The following is a 22,412-nucleotide window of genomic DNA, read 5'->3' as shown; positions in this document are numbered from 1 at the left end:
CATGGAGCACCTGGGTGGCTCAGTCGTGGAGCGTCTGCTTTCGGCTCAGGTCATGATCCCAGGGTCCTGGGATCGAGTCCCACATCGGGCTCCCTGCTCAGCGGGAGGCCTGCTTCTCCCTCTCCTACTCCCCGTGCTTGTGTTCCCTCTCTCTGTTTCTCTGTCAAAATAAATAAATAAAATCTTTTAAAAAATGATCATTGGGGCACCCGAGTGGATCAGTGGGTTATGTGTCTGCCTTCGGCTCAGGTCATGATCTCAGGGTCCTGGGATCGAGTCCCACTTTGGGCGGCCTGCTCAGTGGGGAGTGTGCTTCTCCCTCGGCTTCTGCCTGCAGCTCCCCGCTTTGTGCTCTCTCTCTCAATCTCTCTCTGTCAAATAAATAAATAAAATCCTTTTTAAAAATTTTAAAAATGATCATTGTATCCATTGTTTTCAGTTTCTTTAACTGATATTTTTTAAGAATTATGTCATGCTTTCATGGCAAAGGTATCAAAGGGTTTTTAATTAGCAATAATCACGCCTCGGATAAACCCCATCGGCTACGATACTGCCACTGCACAAAGCTCAAAGAGCTTTTAGATAGTAACACACAAAGCAAGATAAGACATTGGCTCCCCAAATCAGAGTGATTGTATGTTTGATTGGTTCTTTTACATAAATGTTTTACATATGATCCTATTGATGTTTCTGAAAAAAGTGTGTAATATTTCTTTGCATATATATATTATATATAATACATTTCATATAAAATGTTCTTTCACATATGGAGTCTATATTGTACATTATATATGTACACACACACAGAGGCTGGAAAGATACAGACCAGAATGCTATCATTGATTATCTCTGAGTGGTTGGATTATAGATGATTTTGTTTTCTTCTTTTTGCTTATATGTTGTTTCCAAATTTTCTACAACTGTTATTATAATTTTACAATGTATTGGTTGTGGGTTGATTCAGGAATTCTATGTTTTTACTAATTTGGCTTGTTCGGACCAAAACACAGGCTAGCGATTACAAATAGAAAATGCTTTACTTTGATGATCCCAAACTGAGCGTGAAGAACAAACAGCCTCAGCTTTATCTTCCCTTTCTCCACAGACATCCCTCAAAGCAGTGATGAAAACGGCAAGGATATCTGGAATTCAGAAGAGGTTCCAGAGGGAGCAGAGCACGAGGACATGTGGGATGTTAGAGAAATACCAGAGTAAGTCAGATGGTGCCAGGAATGTGTTTGGGCTTAAGGTAGATGTGTCATCTGATACCGTTCTATTTTTGACAAGATTCATAAGTAACTTCTACCACATAAAAGAGAAAACTACAGTGATACACAGAAGGCATGTGCAATTTATTATTATTTTTTCCTTCTGGAGCAGAAACAAATAATGAAACATAACACCTTCCTTTCAGTTATTATCAAACAAAAACTGAAAAATACAGTCATTTCCATTACAAATTTAAATTTAGTGTTGGCTAGTTGTTTCATGTGGAACTAACACTGGGAAAGAAAACAACCCATTAAGTTACAAGCATTCATACAAGCTAAATTATTATACCATATTTATGTGTCGAAGACCTGCTTTTAATTACTCAATGTCCCACAATTGTGGTAAAAGCCTGCGTTCTCTCTCCAATTATCTATTATTACCTGGACCTATTTACTAGTTATTTTAGGATTATGTTTAATATATTTTGCAAGCAGTCTTGAAGTCTCACTTTGTAGCTTTTTCAATAGGAATTAGGAATATGAATTGTGAATATGAAATTTAGGATTATTATCACTCTGATGAAATAAATCGCCCACAGTTTTAAGGAACTGAAAGTGTGTTCACCTTCATAATTGAAATTAATGGTTAAATACACTAAGCTTTAAATATATGTATTCTAAAATAAAATCTTGATTGAGTATTTAGAATAGCTTGAAAAACCAAGGCAGTACTTACTACATTATAAGGTACTTTATAAATTCTTGAAGACTTCTATGGTAAGTGATCTGACAAGTTATCTAATTCTGACTATAAAATTGTGTCCAAAACAACCATGTTTCTATCTTCTACATTGGTTCTGAAAACAGAAGTAGTGGGAGACTGCAGATAATTAGTTGGAAAAATGTATCCAGCTTTCAAATAAACAATGTCAAAAAACCCCCATAAACCTCATAAAAAAAGATCAAAGGGATTTTAAAACATTTCCATGTGTACCTTAAAAATGAAGAGAGTAAATCTCAGGTTATGTTTATACAGTGCCCACACATCCATATGAAAGGTAAGAAGTAAGCCACTCATTTGTCCTATTGTCTAATGAATGTCAAACATCCAAAGTTCCAAATTTGAGTAAATGTTCACTTCTCATCCTGATGTTTGATGTTCTGTAGAAAGGACATCCATGAAAGTTTTAAATGAATAAGAATTCCCGTCAGGATATGAAGAAAATTACCCTATAAGATTTTTTGAATCTTTATTTTCTATCTTACGCTAGTACATTTCAAAATGCCCCAGTGGATAAAGAGGATACGCAGCTCACAAAAAAAGAATCACAAGTGGTCAAATAAAAAGTAGAAGGACCTGAGCTAAGTCACTGGCCTTGGGGAGAAGTATGAGGGCCTTTATTGGAGAGATTCTTAAAGGAATATATGTTATTAGATTAGATATAATGAATGAGAGAAAAGCCACAGAAATGACGCTGAGGGTACCGACTTAGGTGAGCAGGTGAATAGTGAGGCCATTAACTATGATTGGGAATGAAGGTAGAGGGAAAGCAGTGAGTTTGGTTTTGGATGTGTGGACTCTGAGGTGCCTTTGGGATATCCAGGCAAATGTCTGTAGTAGACAGTTGGAAAATTGCATCTGGAGATGGGGAGAAGAGCAGCAGTTAGAGCAAATCCATTTGGGAGTCGTGGGCATATGGATCGATACCTTTCTGTTTTGCTTTAACCTGGCTTCACCTTTGTAAATATCAGGTAAATGTTACAGTCTATTAAGAAAAAAGTGCCCCATATCAAATAGCTACTTATTGTTAGTCCTGTTCAAACTCAGAGAAATCCTTTTTTCATTCTTGGGCATTCCTATTTGCAAGCGGTCAGAAGTTCAAGGTAGTCCTTTAGTCTTCCTATCCAGAGATTTACCATTTCTTCATTAGGGGAGAATTAAATGGGAAAGATCATTTGTAAATGTTTGCTCACTTCATTCCATCCAAAAAGATGGGGTACATTATGGCTGGGTGCTTCTTTCTATAAACCACTCTATCCCTAGGGACCCAAATTTGGGGGCAAAGAAAGATTTGTGAATTGTCGTGTATGAGGTGAAATACCAGGAAAATCTTTCATTGGAGTAAGAATTCTGTAGGCCTAGATTCTAAATACTACAGTGTAGTTGTGCTGACTGCATTACCAGTGTTTCTGTTGTAGACTTTTAGACCTGGAAAAAATATTGTAGAGATCACTGATTTCAAACCTACCCCTCTCCCCTAAATTGTACAAATCTGGAAGCAGAGAACCCCACGAGTTTGTGATTTGACCAAGGGCACACAGTTAATGACAGAAACAGAACTACACCTGGATTTTCTAACTCTACTCTGTGGCTTAAATTTAACAGATGAGGATTTCTATCTATCCACCAAACTCTGGGTTATGGGCCTACAATTTTTCTGAGCCGTTGTTTTCCAGGAAAAAAGACCTTCTTTTTTCCTTCTACTTTTAATCTTATTAGAAGTTCCCTCAATCCATTTTATTTGTATAGCTCTAAAACAATTAAGCTTAGTTTTTCAAAAAGAAGTAGATACAATACAAATCCTGCTTTATGGTGGTAGGTATATATGTATTTTTTAGTGTTAGGTATTTTTGACTGAATTTTCTAGACTTCTATTCCTTTATGTTCTGCTAATTGCCTGAAGAAACTGTCAACACTTTATTTAGTCCTTTTATTTTTTGTAATAGCATGTCCTCATAAGTTTGTAGTTTTTTTTTATTGTTTGTTTTGCTTTTTGTTTTTTTTTACTCTGGGACAGAAAATTGCTTTCTTTTGAGTCTCTGTATCATTGACTTTTTTTTTCCAGGTATGAGATAATATTCAAACAGCAGGTGGGAACTGAGGATATATTCCTAGGATTTTCAAGAAAAGACTCTTCAACCGCATGTTGTGACGATCTAGTGGTGAGCCTCTTCATCTTCCCTATGACTATTATGGCTACATTGATTGACTGTTGTATACATAATACCATAGGCAAAGCAGTAAACTCTTTTTTTTTTTAATTTGAGAGAGAGAGAATGAGAGATAGAGAGCACGAGAGGGAAGAGGGTCAGAGGGAGAAGCAGACTCCCTGCTGACAGGGAGCCGGATGTGGGACTTGATCCCGGGGCTCCAGGATCATGACCTGAGCCGAAGGCAGTCGCTTAACCGACTGGGCCACCCAGGCGCCCAAAGCACTAAACTCTAAAAATAGTGGTTGCTATGTTTAAGGTACTAAGGGAATAATGAGATTGACAGTTTAAAATTGGTTAACACGTACAAAATAAACTAAATTTACACATGTGGATAAGATTTACAAATAAACATAGTAGAATCATAGGACATAATACACTATTTCTAGTCCTATGAAAACTGCCCTTCCCTGAATCTCTCTTATCTCTTATATCTGTATTTCTTCTAATGACTCAGCTTACATTGTGCAATTTAAAAAGGGATTTTTTCTTAATTTTTGGATCTGAACTTCTGATTTAAAACTCTAAAAGACATCTAAAATGTTATCTTGGCTCCCTTATCAGAATGACACTATTTCTATGTAATACCAATGAGATCAATGAGATCCCTTACCTCTGCTTATTTGAGCCTCAGAATGATCCTGTTGAAAAGTCTGGGCCTAATCAAGAAGGTAGGATATAACTTGTTTTGGCAGCATACACTAGTAATGCTGGTGTGGAGAATTCTTTTCCTGAGATTAGTGGCTGTACATCTATCTTTTCCCCTCCTTCTCTCACAACACTCCACAGTATGGAGTACTGAGGTGTCCATTGGAGATGCTTAATCATTTTTCCTTAAGCAAATGATAAATGGAATCTCTCTTTTGCATGAACTTCAGGTTTTCTTTTATTAGCAAAATCTAAGACATTCAATTGAATCAAGTAACATAATGGAAATAGTGAGCTTAAGTACCTCAGGAGATTTTTCGAACTCTAACGAGTTAAGGTTTCAAGTGATCTTGAATTAGCTTCCAGGGTTTTACCAGTACCATCCCAATTCTTCTTTTTTAAATAACTGTAAAATAACATTTTTGATGTCTAGTATTGAGGATTGCTGTAAACTCTGGAGAAATTCTGGGTCCTAAGTAAATAACTGTTGTGAGCCTTTCCATCTCTCTCCTGTAAAGTGCTACTAGTATTAATAATAAAGGTGTCCTAAATGAAGACTCTTGGAAACCAAATTGTACCTCAGGGTAGGAGTATACAATTTATGTAAAACTCAACACGTATATGCTGAAGAAGACTTGATCCCTCCTTTTAATCAACTTCTAATTGACTGGGGAGACAGAACTCACATAAATGAAATCAGCTTCTTATAACAGTTAAACTCAGTGTTAACAGTCTACCAGGAGTTTAGAGGGTTTGGATAAGGCATGGACAGCATGGAATAGAAGCTGCGTGAAATATTTGTTGGTACTATGGCACTTCACCACATGTATACTGTTCTTTTTCTTCATATATTCAGTTTTTTTAATTCAATTAGCCAAGGTATAGCACATCATTAGTTTTTGATGTAGTGTTCAACGATTCATTAGTTGCATATAACACCCAGTGCTCATCACATCACATGCCCTCCTTATTGCCCATCATCGAGTTACCCCCCCCACCACCCACCCTCCCTTTCCCCAAACCTCAGTTTATTTCCTGGAGTCAAGAGTCTCATATGGTTTGTCTCCCTCTCCAATTTCTTCCCCTCAGTTTTCCTTCCCTTCCCCTATTGTCTTCTGCACTACATCTACCATTTACATTGACATGGATGCAACTGGAGGTTATTATGCTAAGTGAAATAAGTCAATCAGAGAAAGACAGTTATCATATGATTTCATTCATATGTGGAACATAAGGAATAGTGCATATATTCAATTTTTAAATACTCAGTGAGTACTATTACATACCAGGAATGGTTCTAAGTACTAGGGATACAAAGGATAAATAAGATACAGTCATCAACCTCAAGGAATTTACAGTAAAGGAGGTGGACACATAACAAATCATTGCAATTCAGTATGGTAAGTACATACTTGGAGGCATATATGTGTGACATATATGGTGTCATAAAGCAGAAAGGGATCAACACTGGGTAGACAGGATTTTTCCAGTGGACCAACATTCCAAGAAGAGCATTCCAAACAGAGGTAAAGCACATGGAGAGGTATCCAGGCATGAAATAGCCTGGCCTATTTGAGTAAAGTGTGAGCATGAGAAGAAGAAAGAAAAGTTGTGAATAGTGGTTGTACTGGTAAGCCAACTCTCAAAAAAGCAAAACAATCCCTGATCTGTAGCTTGAATTTTATCTTGTAGGCATATTAATGATGATATCCACCATCATTGCTTAACCCCACTGGTAAGATTCAGACCTAAAGAGGTTGTTGACCACATCTCAATTATTTCTTGCTCAAATTTATAAGCTTACTATTGCTGTTGATAATATGACATTTTCTCAGATCTAAGACATCATCAATTGCCATTTATTTAATAACAAAGGAACAATAGGTGTGCTACCCCAGTAAATGTTCACATTGATTGCATGATGCATCTCAGTATCAGAAACACTAAAATGTGGGGGGGGAATTACACCTCAGAACTGGCTAAATTTGTTATTTGGGGGCTGGGCCTGGTCTATATGTAACAATCCAACACAGAGACTTTAAGAAGACCTCTGTTTAAGCTGAGGAAGATAGTAGCACGAACAATCTGTTTAGGTACAAGGGGTGATTTGGGGTTTAAAAATTCACCAGGACCACCCTTTCCTTTACCCTCCCCAGACTCCAAATAAGAAAGCAGGATTCATGAGTCTTAAATCAAAGCAAGTGTCCTAAACAAAATTCTCAGTTACGATTATGCATGTCTTCAGCAAACCTTCCGTTCTTTCCTTCTAATATCAAGCCAAAGAGCTTCATTATCTAAATTCTGCCTGCTGCTCCCCCCCCCCCACCGAGTTTGTAGCTACCAAGCTTCCCTGGCCCTTAATCTTTAATTAGGCATTTTATGTTTTAAGTAAAATTGTGTGTATTTAAAGTGTCACAACATGATGTTTGATACACATATACATAGTGAAATGATTACTGTAGTCAAGCTAATTAACATATCCTCTCCTCACATACTTACCATTGTGTGTGTGTGTGTGTGTGTGTGTGTGTTGAGAGCCCTTGAAATCTACTCTCTCAGTAGATTCCCAGTATTCAATATGTATTAGTAACTATAATCATCATGATGTACATTTTAGAGCTACAGCTTGGTCAGTGGTTTGCAGGTTTGTTTCGTTTTAATCTTTAGCTGCCAGCCATTTTCCTCAAACAAAATTCTATGAGAAAGTCCAACATATAGAACACTACAAGTACCAATGCCTTGGTTAAAAGGGTACTATCACCCATGAGGCAGCTCCTAGGAAAAAAACTGGGGCTCTTTGGAACACGGTTTAAAAGATGCTTATCTAGCCTTTTCTCCTTGTATTACAATTGAGAGAATAAGGTCAAGCTTGTAAGGTATCAAATACTCATATAAATTAATGGAAGAATAATAAGACAGCTAGTGGGCTTTTTCCTCATAGGTAACATGTATGTTTTTCTTTAAACCTCATGAGTTTAATGCCTCTGTCTTGTTCTATTTTACTTTATTTGATTTTACTATTTTTTATTTTCTCTTTTGTTTCTCTATACTTTCCATCCCTCCCCACAAGGATCCCACTATGAAGGGTTTGATATATATTCCTTGACTATATATCCTTGAATACATATCTACCACTGTTTGCTATTTTTTTTTAATTCAACAAATACTTACTGAGCACTTACTATAGGCCAGATACTTGGTATACAGTGTTGAACAAAATAGAGACGTTTCTCTTTTCACACGAGGAGCTTACTATCAAGAGATCAATCAGTCTATAAGCAGCAGCACAGACTTCCATAGATCCATCCAATAAGGAAACAGTGAACCCCAAATGGATAAAAATTATTACTTACACAGGCAGGAAAAGCAAGATCAGCAGGGCATCAGCTCCGCATGTCCCTTTGCCCCACAAGACAACATCAAAACTAAGGGGACCAGATGACAGCTGACATGAGCAGTGGGGCACCTTTGCTGCTGAAGAGCCAACTCTAGACTGTCGCTGGACTGTTTTATAGCCTGTATCTATACCCAAGAGGAGGCAGGTAGAAAGCTCTTATGCCTTATTGGAACCAGGGAGGAGGGTGAGAAACTGCCTCACGGTAGCCTCCTGCAGGAGAAGGAGCCTCCCACAAGGTAGAAAGATAAGAAACAGCCTTGAGGCAACTCCTCACAAGGCTGTATCTTCCCATATTCCAGGAGGATCACAGGATGTTCTGCCAAGACTTGGGGCAGGCTGCGGTTGGGGCCTTGCCTATGTGGCCAATGTAGATAGTGCAGGGTCACCAGAGTGTCATAGCGGAGCCATTTTTCCTACATTTACAGTCTATGAATAAAGATTTTTATCCTGCTTGTTTTCACTTAAAATGATATAATAATAATAATAGCAAATAATTTATAGAATGCTTACTATGTGCCAGGCATTTCTCTGAGATCTTGCACAGGGTAAATCATTAATCCCCACATCAACCTATGAAATAGGTGCTATTATTTTCACTTTACAGAGGAGGTTGCTGAAGCACAAAGAAGTTGAGTGACTTGCATTAAGTTCACACACTCAGAATCTGGGTAGAACTATGATTTGAACCCAAACAATTTGAATTTGATAGAAGTGTGTATAAAGTGATATGGTGCAAAGAAGTAGTCCAAGCAGACTTCACAATACAGGTGGCATCTGGCCTGGACATTTGAAGTACATGGTAGTTTGTCAGGGTGGAAAATCTGTCTGAGCAGAATAAACAACGGCATCAGCAAAGGCCTAGTGCTATGAAAGTATATGATGTGTTTTGAAAACTATTTGTGATGTTCTTGGAGCCCCAGAATGCATATGGAGCAATAAAAGAAAACAAAATAAGGAGCTTAGAGCTAGTTGTAAAAGCCCTTGAATGTCACACCATGTGCTATGGATTGAATTGTGTCCCCCCCCCCAAAGTTCATATGTTGAAGCTCTAACCTCCATTGTAATGGTATTTGGAGATGGAACCCTTTGGGAGGTAATTAGGTTTAGATGAAGTCACAAGGGTAGGGGCCACCTGATGATATTAGTGCCTTGATACAAAGATGCCAGAGAGCTTGCTCTGCTTGCTCTCTCTCTGGGCCATGTGAGCACACAATGAGAAGACAGCTTTCTGCAAGCCAGGAAGAGAGCTCTTCACCAGAAACCAATCATACTGGCATGTTTGGCATGCTCCGAATTCCAGTCTGTAGTTATTTTTGTTATGGCAGCGCCAGCTGACTAAGACACCCTGAGCTGTGGACTTTTGTGGGAATTAGAGTTACAAAATGTCTTCAAGCAGGTGAGTTAAACAATTAGGTGTGTATTTCAGAACAGCTCTAGTGGCAGATTATGGTGGAGAAATTGGCAGAGATGATGGTAGGAGATGAGTGTGAGTTAGGGAGATTGGTGGTAGGCAAACCCAGATAGAGACAATTGCACTAATTCAGGTAAGAGAGGTAGGAACCTGGAGTGTGGCAGTGGGGAGAGAGAACAAAGACATTTCAGAGGTAATACTGATAGGATTTAGGAAAGTTCTCAATGGGATATGTAAGGAAGAAACCGGAGTCAAGAGTTCTAGCTTGGGTGACTGGGTGAATGGTGATGACATTAATCAGATATGGGAATGTAAGTGGTTTGTCTCTGGATGATAGTCTTAGAAATGGTTTCTATTTCTTTTTTGTTCGTCTGAACCCCCCCCTTTTTTTTAACAATTACCATCTGTTACTTCTGGAATAAGAGTAATCCAAGGGTGGTTTTGTTTGTGGTATGGGGATATCAGGTAAGAACTGCAAAGAAGACAAAGTTCTAAGAGAAAATTATTAGTTTTGGTTATATTTGAGTTTGAACTGCCTGCAAGAAATCTTGTTGGAAGCACCCAGTAGGCTGTTAGAATATAAAATCCATGCAGAACTCAAAGACAGGGACTGGAGATGTTGATTTTCAGAACTGGTGTTTGCTCTCTGAGGGACTAGAATATACTACCACTGAGTGCTGGCTTTGCATCAAGCTTAGAATGATGTAGAACTGATTTTAGGTAGTACCTATATGCTTGGGGGGGCTGTTGAGAGTGGACACTAGGAAGCTTGCAGAAATGGGACTGAGGACAGAATATATAGCCCTTGGGACGGGGTCAATATTCAGAGGCAGGAGTTCAAACAGAGGCATCAGAAATTCTCACTCCGGTTCCACGCCAGGTATGAAAACCAAGAGGAATTGGATCAATTGAAGTGAGGTGAGACTGTGTCATGGCTTTAGAGATAAAAGCAATGACGACAGGGGAAGCCAAAAAAAGCTGTCATAGAAACAAGGTGGAAAAAAATAGGAACTTGCCTGCTCCTTGAGAAATAGGGCTGACCAAAGTACCTGACCTTTTGGGTGCCAGTTGGGGGGCATGAAAAAGGAACTTCAGGTCTCAAAGATATGTAGGAAGATAGCTGTCTTCTTCATAGGACTATTTGTGGTGGGAAGGGGGATGGGTGCAGTGGGGAAGTAGGTCAGTGGATTCCCCATTTTCTCCCATTCGTGTTGAACAGCAGATTATCTCTAAAATCCAAAAAAGTGAATGGGCCTAGGGTTATTGATATTCTGTCAAGTGACCCATCATTTGTTCTAGAGGAGGGGAAAAGCCGCCTGCACATAGCTTGATATTCTTTTTGAGCTGCAATGGCTTCTTAATATTTTGGTTCTTCTTTAATGCATCTGTATTGATAAGGGGACATTCTGATGTGACCTATAAAGCAAGGCATTAAGCCTGTTTCTCTTTCATCATCACCTCTTCACTGGGATATGAGCCTCACTCCATCTCTAAATCTCACTGAGAATAGGGTGAGAGTCAGGGATGGGATAGGAGTCAGTCACTATCTGACAGACACAACCAGAAGTCACATGTTATCATTCTCATCGCAGAAAGGGCTATCCATCATTCTGAGCAAAGTGTCTCCCTATCTTCTGAGAATTCACTTGTTTCTTGAATGGTCTGCTTCTCAAGTCCTGTTTTCTCAAGTTAAATCAGTCCTATTGATTTACCTTTAATGAACAAATGGATTTGGCTGCTTGATAATGGAATAGATTCTCTTTTCCATATAAATTCTAGAGGATGGACACCTTTTTTGCAGGCTTTCTGATTATGCTAACCTTATTTGATTGGTTACATATCAGACTGTGTGTCAGGGAGAAGGATATTTGAGCTGTAATACAATTCCTTATTATCAGCTCCAGGCAGCACAGTAAACCTTCAAATTCAATTTCTAATAGTTCTCTCAGTAATATACATACATTTATAGTTAATATCATAACATTATTTCATAATGATGGTGAGGGGAAGAATACCTCCTTCAAAGCTAATCTAATTGTATAGGTTAATACATTGTGTGATTATGAAAGTTAGATGTATTTAAATTTTAAATAGTACCAAAATTAGTAGAGTTGAAAATACAAGTCTCCCATAATGAGAGATAGTTGCAGAATGTGTGTGGGCAGGGAGAGAGAGAGAGAGATGGGGCAGAGTTTGAAATGGGCTTAGGGTCAGGTATGAAATAAGAGTGAAAAGTGTCTTATCCATAATTACTTGGTAAAAAAAATCAGCAATTTTAGATTTTGATGATACCATTTTGAGGAGGTTTCATCAAAATATCCGCATCACATGGTCCAGAATCCTTGAACGAGTACAGGCAGAAACTTCTGAATCCATGCAAGCAGGAACAGATTGACCCTAGGAAAATGCCAATATTTGAGGGGTAGATAAGGGAAGAGGAACTGAGAAAGATATTCAGAGATGGGAGAAAGCCATAACAGTATCTGCTGCTATAGAGGGGTAAACCAGGATTAGGGTGCAGAAGGAATTTTTAGATTCGTCAGTTAAGAAGTCTTTGGTGACCTTTGGAAGACAGCAGCTTCAGTGGTGTGGTGGGTGCCAACATCAGATTGAAGAAAACCAAGAAGTGAACAAGAAGCAAGGAAGAGAAGGTAGCAAATGTAGATCATTCTCTGAGGAAGTCTGACAATGAAGGGGAGGAGAGGAGGAGGAGGCAAGATTTAGGGGTATTTTTTAGGATAAAAGAGAATTCAGAATGCTTTTCAGTTGATGGCAAATATCCCTTCATTTGCTTAATATTTATTGAGTGCTTAATGTGTGTCACTAGAGTGAATGAACAAATAGTAAAAAAGTAGTCATGGTATGGGCCCCCAGAGGACTTTTAGAAATGGGTGGAGGCATTTTTGGTTATAGGATGTTATTGGCATTTAGTACTTAGGGGCCAGAGATGCTCTAAATCCTGCAATAAGAGGGACAATCCTAAAAACAAACAGTTGTCCTGCACAACATTAGAAAAAGAGGGGTTGAAGATATGAGGATGGACCACCCAGCAGTATTCTACCTTTTGATTACTTCTTCCTTCTTAAAACATGTGTTTTCTTTACTATAATGACTCCTCTCTCTCCTGTTTTCCTCCAGAATCACTGGGCATCTCCTCATCTCCTTTGACCCCAAATCACGGTTTTTCCTCTCCTGCCTCGAGTTCTCCAGGTCTCTGAAAAAAACCTATGTCTCTTTTTTTCTCTATTCTCTTTCCATATAGTCCAATGGCTTTAAATAACTATTTCTCTACTCTTGGCCTCTCCAGAAGCTTCAGATTCATATAACCAACCGCTTACTTGACATATGTCACTTTAATAGACAATCCAAGCCTAACATGCCAAAACAGAACTCTTAATTGTCTTCCCCAAACCTCTTTTTCATTGACCTTCATCATCTCAGGAAATGGCAAGAACATTCACCCAACTGCAACAAACTAAACACCTAAATCATCTCTCATTCCTCTTTCCTTGATAGCATCAAGCAAGTCTTTTTGGCTCTACTTTCAAAATATATTCTAAATCCATCTAATTTTCATTACCACCACAACTACCTTCATGTTCCAAACCACCATCATCTTTCACCTGGACCATTATGAGTCCTCCTCTCTCTTCTCCCTCCTTCAACAATTACTTCCTTGCAGCCCTTTCCACAGTGTCCAGAGAGATCTTTTTTTAAAGTAATCAGATCACATCACTTCTTTGTTCAGAACCTTTAGTGGCTTCCTACAGCACTTAGAACAAAATCCAGACTCCTTATCTTGACCTATGAGGCCTTAATGATCTGACGCCTACCTACTTTTTCAGTTTCATTTCACACCACATTTTCTTCCTTGTTCATAGTGTTCTAGCCACCCTGGCCTTTTTTAAAATGTTGCAATTTTTTTAAAGTAGGCTCCATGCCCAATGTAAGGCTTGAACTCATGACCCCAAGATCAAGAGTCGCATGCTCTATTGACTGAGCCAGCCAGGTGCCCCACAGCTGCAATTTTAAATAGTATAGTCAGGAAAGGCATCACTGGAGAAGGAAATATTTGTACAAAGACTTGAAGGACGTGAGAAAGTGAGGCTAGGAGGTTGTAAAGGTTATCTAAGTGGATATATAAATCAAACACTGAAGACAGAAATTTAATGTTAGAAATATCGATAGAGAACAATTATTATTATTATTAAAGATAGGAGGATGACCACCAGCAGTATTTTACCCTTTTAATACTTCCTCCTTCTTAAAACGTTTTAAGGAATTGGTAGATGATTCCAACAAGGAGGGGTATTTGATGGTATAGTGTGAAGACCTGAGATCATTTTAAAAGCTAGAGGAAAGGGGTAGGCTCAGGGATATAAATGCAGTGGGAGAGAAAAAAAAAACAGGCACCCACTGAGAAGACTAGGGAAGCAGTGTGATCAGGGGAGATCCAGATTTCAAGAAATTGAAAGGAATATTCAGAGGCTGAAGAGATAAAGGGTGATGGACTGTGTGTTCCAGAGGAACTATGGAAGGATTTCATGAGTTGGTGAGGGGTAGGAAATGGAAAACACTATAGAGGATATGGAGATCTAGATGGGTAATTGTTAGGTGATAAGCAAGGACTTGGGAGTCTGAGGCTCCTTGTGTTCTTGACAAATAGCGATTAAAAGTATAATGGATTTTGTTCTGGTAGTCTCCAGACAGCTAAGTGGTAGTGAGGCTATGAGTGTTTGGGGGTGATTGTGCGAGCCAGTTAGAGACATGGAGGTCCTATAGATGAGTCTTCGTATTCCAGAATGAGCTGCGCTTACCCTTGATTCCTGTGAGAGAAGAGGTACTATGCTTCCGTGATCTCATAAGACAGGCATGACAGTATAGTACTGGGATGTTTCAAAGTGGTAACATCAGGGGTTCCTGGGTGGCTCAGTCAGCTGAGAGTCTGCTTCAGCTCAGGTCATGATCCCAGGGTCCTGGGATTGAGCCTCATGTCCAGCTCCTGCTCAGTGGGGAGTCTGCTTCTTCCTCTGCCCCTCCCCCTGCTTGTGCTCTCTCTCTAAATAATAAATAAATTTAAAAACCCCAAAGTGGTAACATCATAGAAAATTTATCCATTAATTTAAATAATGTATCTATTGGTTTTTTGCCCCTGGTTTTGGAGAACACATACCTCTATATTTTTATTCTTAAGAGGTAAATATATTATTCAAAGTAGGGATCCATCACCTTTAATTTTTTTCATTTTCCTATAGATCATTATTACTCATGAGAATTTTTATAAAATACGTAGATGGCTGCAATGGGAAAAATATCTCCAGAGTTTAATGTGGGTTTCCATAGTTAAACAATGGAAGTTAGACTACAGAAGCAATTTGGAATGAGACTTACCCAAACTTTTTCTGTTAATCAAAATTTCCTAACATTACGTTTCAAACTGAAACTCAAATAGTCTTAACTTCTTTGCTAAGAATCAAATATATTGGAGGTGGTTTCTGTATTTCTGTCAAATAAAAAATATTTTTATAATATCCTGAATCCATAATATAAGAATATCTTTTAAATTTTCAGCCCAAACCCTTCTGTATATCTTGAGCATCAATAGAATTTCAGTAAATAGCATACATAGACTGGCCAAGTTACATATAAGGTATATTTCATTTATTCTTCCGTTCTGGTTGTCAGGAAGTGACAGCTCAAGAGGAAACATAAAATGGATGACCTCAGTGGAACATTTGCCATTTGGCCTTTTCATTTCAATTTTCCAGCATCTTATAATATGATCACGGACACTTGTCTGAGGAGCGGGGGAGCCTGTATATCATTTACAGATTATAGGAATATTATCTCTTCAGGAACCATCTTGTCATATAAATCTGTTGTAAGAACAAAACATAAAGTAGAAATTTAAAACTCAAAATGAAAATCCTACATTAATGACCTCCCCTCCCAAAACACTTTGGTATATTAAGCCAGCTCTGTTACAACATATAGAGGAAAATAAACAGAGGACCATGAAGCAATTTGATCTACCTTTACTGATCTCCAGGAAAGCCCCAAAGTGAATTCCCAGAGACAGACTAAGCAAGTAGTTTTGACTACTTGTCAGAAGACAAGCTGAAAGTGGAAAGAAAGGCTCACACAAACTCTAAAGTAGTGGACTTTTTCCTGCTCTTTTTATTCACAAGGCCAGAAGACAGAGGTTTAAACTGAAGTTAGCGCTGGATATTGTGGTAGCCAGCCTACAAGATGGCCCCTAATGATTTTCACTTCCTGATATTCTTCCCTTTGTGTAGTCCCCTCTCACACTGAATAGGGCTGCCCCATGTAACCAACAGGATATCATAGAAATGAAAAAGTACACTTTCTGAGGCCATGTTAGGGAGGGAAAAAGGCATTGCTTTTGCCTTGCTCTTTTGGATCATTCACTCTTGGGAGAAGACAGCTATTGTGTCATAAGGACAAGCAGCCCTAAGCCCTATGGAAGAAGTCCACGTGGTGAAGAACTGAGGCCTCCTGGCAATAGCCATGTGAGTGGGCCATCTTGGATGCAGATCCTCTAGCCCCAGTAAAGCCTTCAGATGTATGCAGCCTCAGTCAATATCTTGATTACAACTTCATTTTAGACCCTAAGCCAGAACTACCTAGTTAAGCCACTCCCAAATTCCTAAGCCAAACAAAATGTGTGAGATAATAAATGTGTATTGTTTTGAGCCATAAATTAGGGGGGAGGTGTAATTGGTTTTGGTTATAAAATAATAGATAACTATAAGCAATAAGTAACTAAGAAGTGACAGAAACAGAATTCAAACTCAAGTTTGACTCCAAAGGTTGAGCTCCCAAAGGTTGAAAGTTTCCCAATGAAATTTTTAGTTTTCCCTAGTTTACCTATTAAAATAAGTAATTCTTTGAAATAAATCAATTTGCATCCTAGGTAAAGAGAGGAACATCAATTCCTTTAATTGCTTGGTCAGTAACGTACTGTACTTACTAATGTTGGACTAGTTAGATCTTGGGCACAATCAGTTAGAAGTCAATAAAAAACCATGTCTATTTTCCGGGAATTCATTAAAAGTACTTCTAAAGTGGTCTGATTCATGTTTCACGAGTTTTTCTGTTAAGATTCCTATTGAACCTTCTATCTTATGAGATATTAATGTGTACGATTCCACTTAATTTGTTCCTTCCTGTCCCTCCTCTGAAAACGTTTTAGTACACAATTTTAATTTTCTCAAGAGGAAAAATTAGTGAGTTGTTTCTGAATTACCCTTCACTAGAGTTGCAAGTGATTTTAAGAACCACTTTGACGTTCTACCCAGCAGTTGTATCTACATTTCACATAAGTTATCATTTTTTTCCTTCCTCAAATGTCATTTCATACTTGAGGAAATAATCTTTTACCTTGAAAGATCTAAACATTTCAGACTAAAGAAATAAATATTTATATCCCTTGGTCCAGGTGATATGAGTCATCCTGCAACTAAAGAACATCTCAACTATCAGATCTGCAAGTTATAATAAAAATGGGTCTTTCTTTGTCCAATAGAATGCTCATTTACTTTGAGGTAGAGCACCTATAACTACCTCTAAGAAATGCTCTAATTCTCTCACTTAAAACATCTATTAATTATGAAGATCTGAGTTTTCAAAATATAAATAGGAGGTAATTCTTTGTTTAATTAAAATATTAGCCATAGGATATATTTAGATAGTAGGTCCTCTAGAGCTCTATTTACAAATATTTTTATATACAGATTTAATAAAGTAAAATATAACTCACAGACATGTATTGGTCCACATATTTTATATTGCAAAAGCACTATTGCCTACTTTAAGCTTCTTAACAAGGAATTCCATTTTCCCCATTACTTATTTGATATGTATTTCCCTCATAACCTGCTGTTTTTATCCTTACCGTTCCAGTTCTTTTTTTAAATATTTTATTTATTTATTTGATAGAGAGAGACACAGTGAGAGAGGGAACACAAGCAGGGGGAGTGGGAGAGGGAGAAGCAGGCCTCCTGCTGAGCAGGGAGCCCAATGCGGGGCTCAATCCCAGGACCCTGGGATCATGACCCGAGCCAAAGGCAGATGCTTAACGACTGAGCCACCCTGGTGCCCCTACCAGTCCAATTCTTAAATCACCCGATGTCTGATATTTCAAGTCTTCTAGCTCATTTTAGAGAAGGCTTCATAATTTACCTTAACCTTAAGTTGTTTTGTTTGTTTATAGAAACCATATGCCATGGCATCTCAGATAGATGGATGGATGGATAGATAGATGATAGATAGATAGATAGATAGATAAATAGATAGATAGATAGATAATAGATAGATCAACTTCCATCAAAAAGGGAATTAATTAAATTAGAGTGAGGGATGAGACTTTGTACTGTGGTAAAATACACAATACAAAATTCACTGTGAGTGACATGTAATACATTGACAATGTTGTGCAACCATCACCAATATCTAATTCCAGAACATTTTCATCAACCCAGGAGGAAATCTGTACTTGTTAAAGAGTCACTCCCCTTTTCTCCCTCTCCAGCCTCTGGCATCCACCAATCTGTTTTCAGTCCCTACGGGTTACCTACTTTGGATATTTCATATGAATAGAATCCTACAATATGTGCCTGGCTTCTTTCACTTGGCTTAATGTTTCAAGGTTCATCCATGTAATAGTACTTCATTGCTTTTTATGGCTCAATAATATTCTATTGTATGGATATACCACAATTTGATTATCCATTTATCAGTTGATGCAAATTTGGGTTGTTTGTGCCTTTGATTCAAGTTATTGTGAATAATGCTGCTGTGAACAAAAACGTATAATGTTTTTGTTTGAACACCTGTTTTAAATGCTCTGGGGTATGTATCCAGGAGTGGAATTGCTGGGTCATGTGCTAATTGAGATGAGACATTTTTAAGTAAAATCTTACCAAACCAATCAACAGTCCCATTTTTTGTGTGTGTAGGGATCATGTTTTTATTTATCTTCTGTTATGTTAACAACTTTTATGGACTCCTACCCTTCTCTAGGAATTGTGGTATGGGAGTTTAATACCGAGATACTATAGATGGCATCACCAACCCACACCCAACGTGAGAACTAACCACTTTTTATTCAAAGTGCCAACTGATATAAAGTCAGTAGAACTGGGTATTTACCCCAAAGATACAAATGTAGTGATCCGAAGGAGTACGTGCACCCCAATGTTTATAGCAGCAATGTCCACAATAGCCAAACTATGGAAAGAGCCAAGCTGTCCATCGACAGATGAATGGATAAAGAAGATGTGGTATATATATACAATGGAATATTATGCAGCCATCAAAAAATGAAATCTTGCCATTTGCAACGACATGGATGGAACTAGAGGGTATTATGCTAAACGAAATAAGTCAATCAGAGAAAGACAAGTATCATATGATCTCACTGATATGAGGAATTCTTAATCTCAGGAAACAAACTGAGGGTTGCTGGAGTGGTGGGGTTGGGAGGGATGAGGTGGCTAGGTGATGGACATTGGGGAGGGTATGTGCTATGGTGAGCGCTGTGAATTGTGTAAGACTGATGAATCACAGACCTGTACCTTTGAAACAAATAATACATTATATGTTAAAAAAAAAAAGAAGATAGTAGGAAGGGAAAAATGAAGGGGGGAATCGGAGGGGGAGATGAACCATGAGAGACTATGGACTCTGAGAAACAAACTGAGGGCTTTAGGCGGGGCTGGGGGATGGGTTAGCCCAGTGATGGGTATTAAGGAGGGCATGTATTGCATGGAGCACTGGGTGTTGTACTGAAACAATGAATCATGGAACACTACATCAAAAACTAATGATGTGATGTATGGTGACTAACATAATAAAATAAAATTAATATAAATAAATAAATAAATAAATAAATAAGAATAAAGTCAGTAGAAAGCCCCCAAACTTAGCAGGTGCACTAGTATGCACCTTCAGACAATGAAAGTTACAAGCAAGTAACCAACGTGTTTCTATATAGCTTTGGAGTCAGACAGACCTTAGTTCAATTACACACAGTTGCCCTCGGGCCCTTACTAAATTTCTCTGCATCTCAGTTTCATCATCTGTAAAATGGGGGTAATCCTGCCTCTCAAGACTGTTATGAGAAAAGGGCCTAGGGTTGCACATAGCAGGAACTTAATAAACAATTAGTTCTCATGTCCCCAAACTTCCTTACACTCTTCACATTAACTGTTCTTCAAGACAGCAGTGTTTTTCTTCTCATTTTCTCTTTCAGGTGAAAATTAAACTGCCAAATACGAACCCTTCTGAAATTAAAATTGACGTCCAAGAAATGACTCTCGACCTTCGTACTCCTAATAAGTGAGTAAAACTTAGAACTAGAATAATATGTTATAATATTAACAAAACTTTAGTCAATATTCTTAAAGTGCACATAGTTATTTTGCATCACCCCTAAAGTCTGAAGAAAAGTGAAAATGTCATTCAGATGTTTGATCTGCATAATATAAATATATTTGGAAACACCTGATTTTTTTCTGCTTTGCCCCCATGCATTCGGAGTAGGTTGATACCGCCAAAACACAGTCCTTGACATTCAGATACAGTTTGCTTATCTGTGAGGGAAAACAACTAGAGGTGAAAATCTCTTAAGTTTTAAGTCTTTCAAGGGATTTTTTTGTACAGTGATGGCATAAGAGAAGCAATATCTTTAAACTTTTTGGTTATTGTGGGACTCTAAGGTTCAATTTGATTATATTTCCCTGAAAATTAACAGAAAACTCTTGTCATCAATTACTTAAAACAAAAATTCTAACAATTTATCACTAGTTCCTCAAGTAGTGTGACTACATTGAAAAAGAATCCAGGTAATGGTGGAATAATTCAATTAAACATTTAATATTTTCAAAATAGTCTTCTTATTACACAGGTTCGAATTATCTTCCCCAAACACCACACATACAGTAAGATTCTGATGTAAATGTTTATCCTGAAACCTGGACAAATCAGTCCTCTCTCTCAAAACCAACTCCTTAAAGAGGGAATCCAGGGGACCCAGTGTGTGCTTGATAAAATATCTAAATATCTCACTGCTTTGTTCACTTTTCATCTGAATGTATAGCAGCGAGCACACTTGGGCTGATTGCAGTGGTTCTTTCTCTGTAACTCATGAACATTTCAAACTGGGCATGGAGAGTAGTCAACCGCTGACACCTTTTCTTTCTTCCATTATCAGAATCAATACTTCTCCCCTGTTGATCTTAGAACTTCAAAAAAATTAAAAAGTAGATCCTTCATACAAAAGACTTCTATGTGTAAACAACTCAGTGTACCTGTGTAGCTTAACCTTGATTTCCACAGTAGAGGCATTTAACCCCAAATGATCTACAGATGAATATATATCACATATTTTCTCATCACTTATATCATTTCAAAACTATATTTTCACAAGGCATTGTCTCATGTTATAAAAATCACATCCACTATTCCTACAATTCACTTCAAGGAGTATTGTACTTTTTAAATTCATATTACATATGCTTTTTACTCTTCCACACAACCTCTGCGAGGAAAGTTGCTTACGTGAACAGTTAATCTTCCATGATATTGGTGTGCTTGTTAAAAGCACATACGTATCTACACACCATGGAGTTAATTTCCGCTCCCCTAGCAGTTCTCCATCCATCTTCAGGCAGCTGCTCTGGTTATGCCGTCACTCCAGATATCTATCAGAGTCCACTAAATGAAAGACACACAGAGATACCTGTCCACATAGAATGTGGGCTACACTAGAATTTTTGGATCATACTGTTCTTATATATTAAATGCTCTGTGCACAGAGGTGCTGTCTTGTAAGAAAAAAAAGTCATGAATTATGGTAGAAGACTGAGGAGAGGCTTATATCATTTTTACCATTTTTCCCAAACACTTGAGCATTCTTTGGAGCCATGCTATTATCTGAAACTGTGTTACTGGAAGTGTGTCTTGTTTTTGAGTTTATTGATATTCATGTTAACTTTTTGAGTTTATTGATATTCATGTTAACTTTCTTTAGTTTCTAATTTTGACACCCTAAGTAAACACTGTTTACTTACCCCAAGAAAGGTAAGAGAAAATATCCTGTTCGTGTATGTATAAGGCAGAACAAGTGACTCTATTTTAACTGAATGGACTAGTAATTTCAGTCAAATGATAGTCAATTGCATTAGAATTATCAATAAAACCCAGATTTTTGGAATTATACAACCCAAAGAAATAAAGCAATTTCTTAAATTCTTCATTTTTTAAAAACTTGTTGTTTTGGCATGTCGATTCCCAACATGGAGTAGATAGAAAGGAGGAAATATAGGGGAAAATGGTTAATTTCCCAAGGACTTCTGTCTTCATATGAGGTTTCATTATTTTTTGAAGTGAATCCTAAGAATGTCATAAATGAATTCCTTGAATGGGATAATAAGAACATATTGTAAATACAAGTATGAGTTAATTTTTGGTTGAATGCTATTTAGATTATTCTCACCTTTGCTGTGCTCCTTTAATTCAGATTAATTGAGAATTGACTGATGTTCAAACTAAAAAAATGTTTTCAAAATGAAATTGTGACATTTAGCTCAGTAGCTATTTCTGCACTTTCTTTGAAAATAGTTATGGCTCCACTAGAAAACCTTTAAAAAGTCCTGTTTATTTTTAACCCAGATATTTAGATAAAATAATTCATTAACTACATAAAATAAAAACTGCATTATATGAATATGCA

At 37.7% G+C, this 22,412-nt stretch overlaps 1 protein-coding gene and 1 pseudogene across 4 annotated transcripts in view; one reads left to right on the top strand and one right to left on the bottom strand.

Annotated features, from left to right (window-relative positions):
- Positions 1 to 22,412, top strand: part of DNAAF6 (dynein axonemal assembly factor 6) — a 36,284-nt gene that overhangs the window by 11,386 nt on the left and 2,486 nt on the right. For all 4 annotated transcript variants that reach the window (XM_027607431.1, XM_027607433.1, XM_027607432.1 and 1 more), the window contains 3 exons: positions 1,106 to 1,211; positions 4,058 to 4,154; positions 19,932 to 20,017. In XM_027607431.1, the coding sequence (XP_027463232.1) occupies positions 1,106 to 1,211; positions 4,058 to 4,154; positions 19,932 to 20,017 (289 nt within the window). The remainder of the gene's footprint in view (positions 1 to 1,105; positions 1,212 to 4,057; positions 4,155 to 19,931; positions 20,018 to 22,412) is intronic.
- Positions 445 to 568, bottom strand: LOC113931710 (annotated as a pseudogene).

The sequence above is a fragment of the Zalophus californianus genome, chromosome X (assembly GCF_009762305.2).
Source record: "Zalophus californianus isolate mZalCal1 chromosome X, mZalCal1.pri.v2, whole genome shotgun sequence".
In the NCBI taxonomy this organism is placed as follows: domain Eukaryota; kingdom Metazoa; phylum Chordata; class Mammalia; order Carnivora; family Otariidae; genus Zalophus; species Zalophus californianus.
This window is presented reverse-complemented; position numbering and strand designations above follow the sequence as displayed.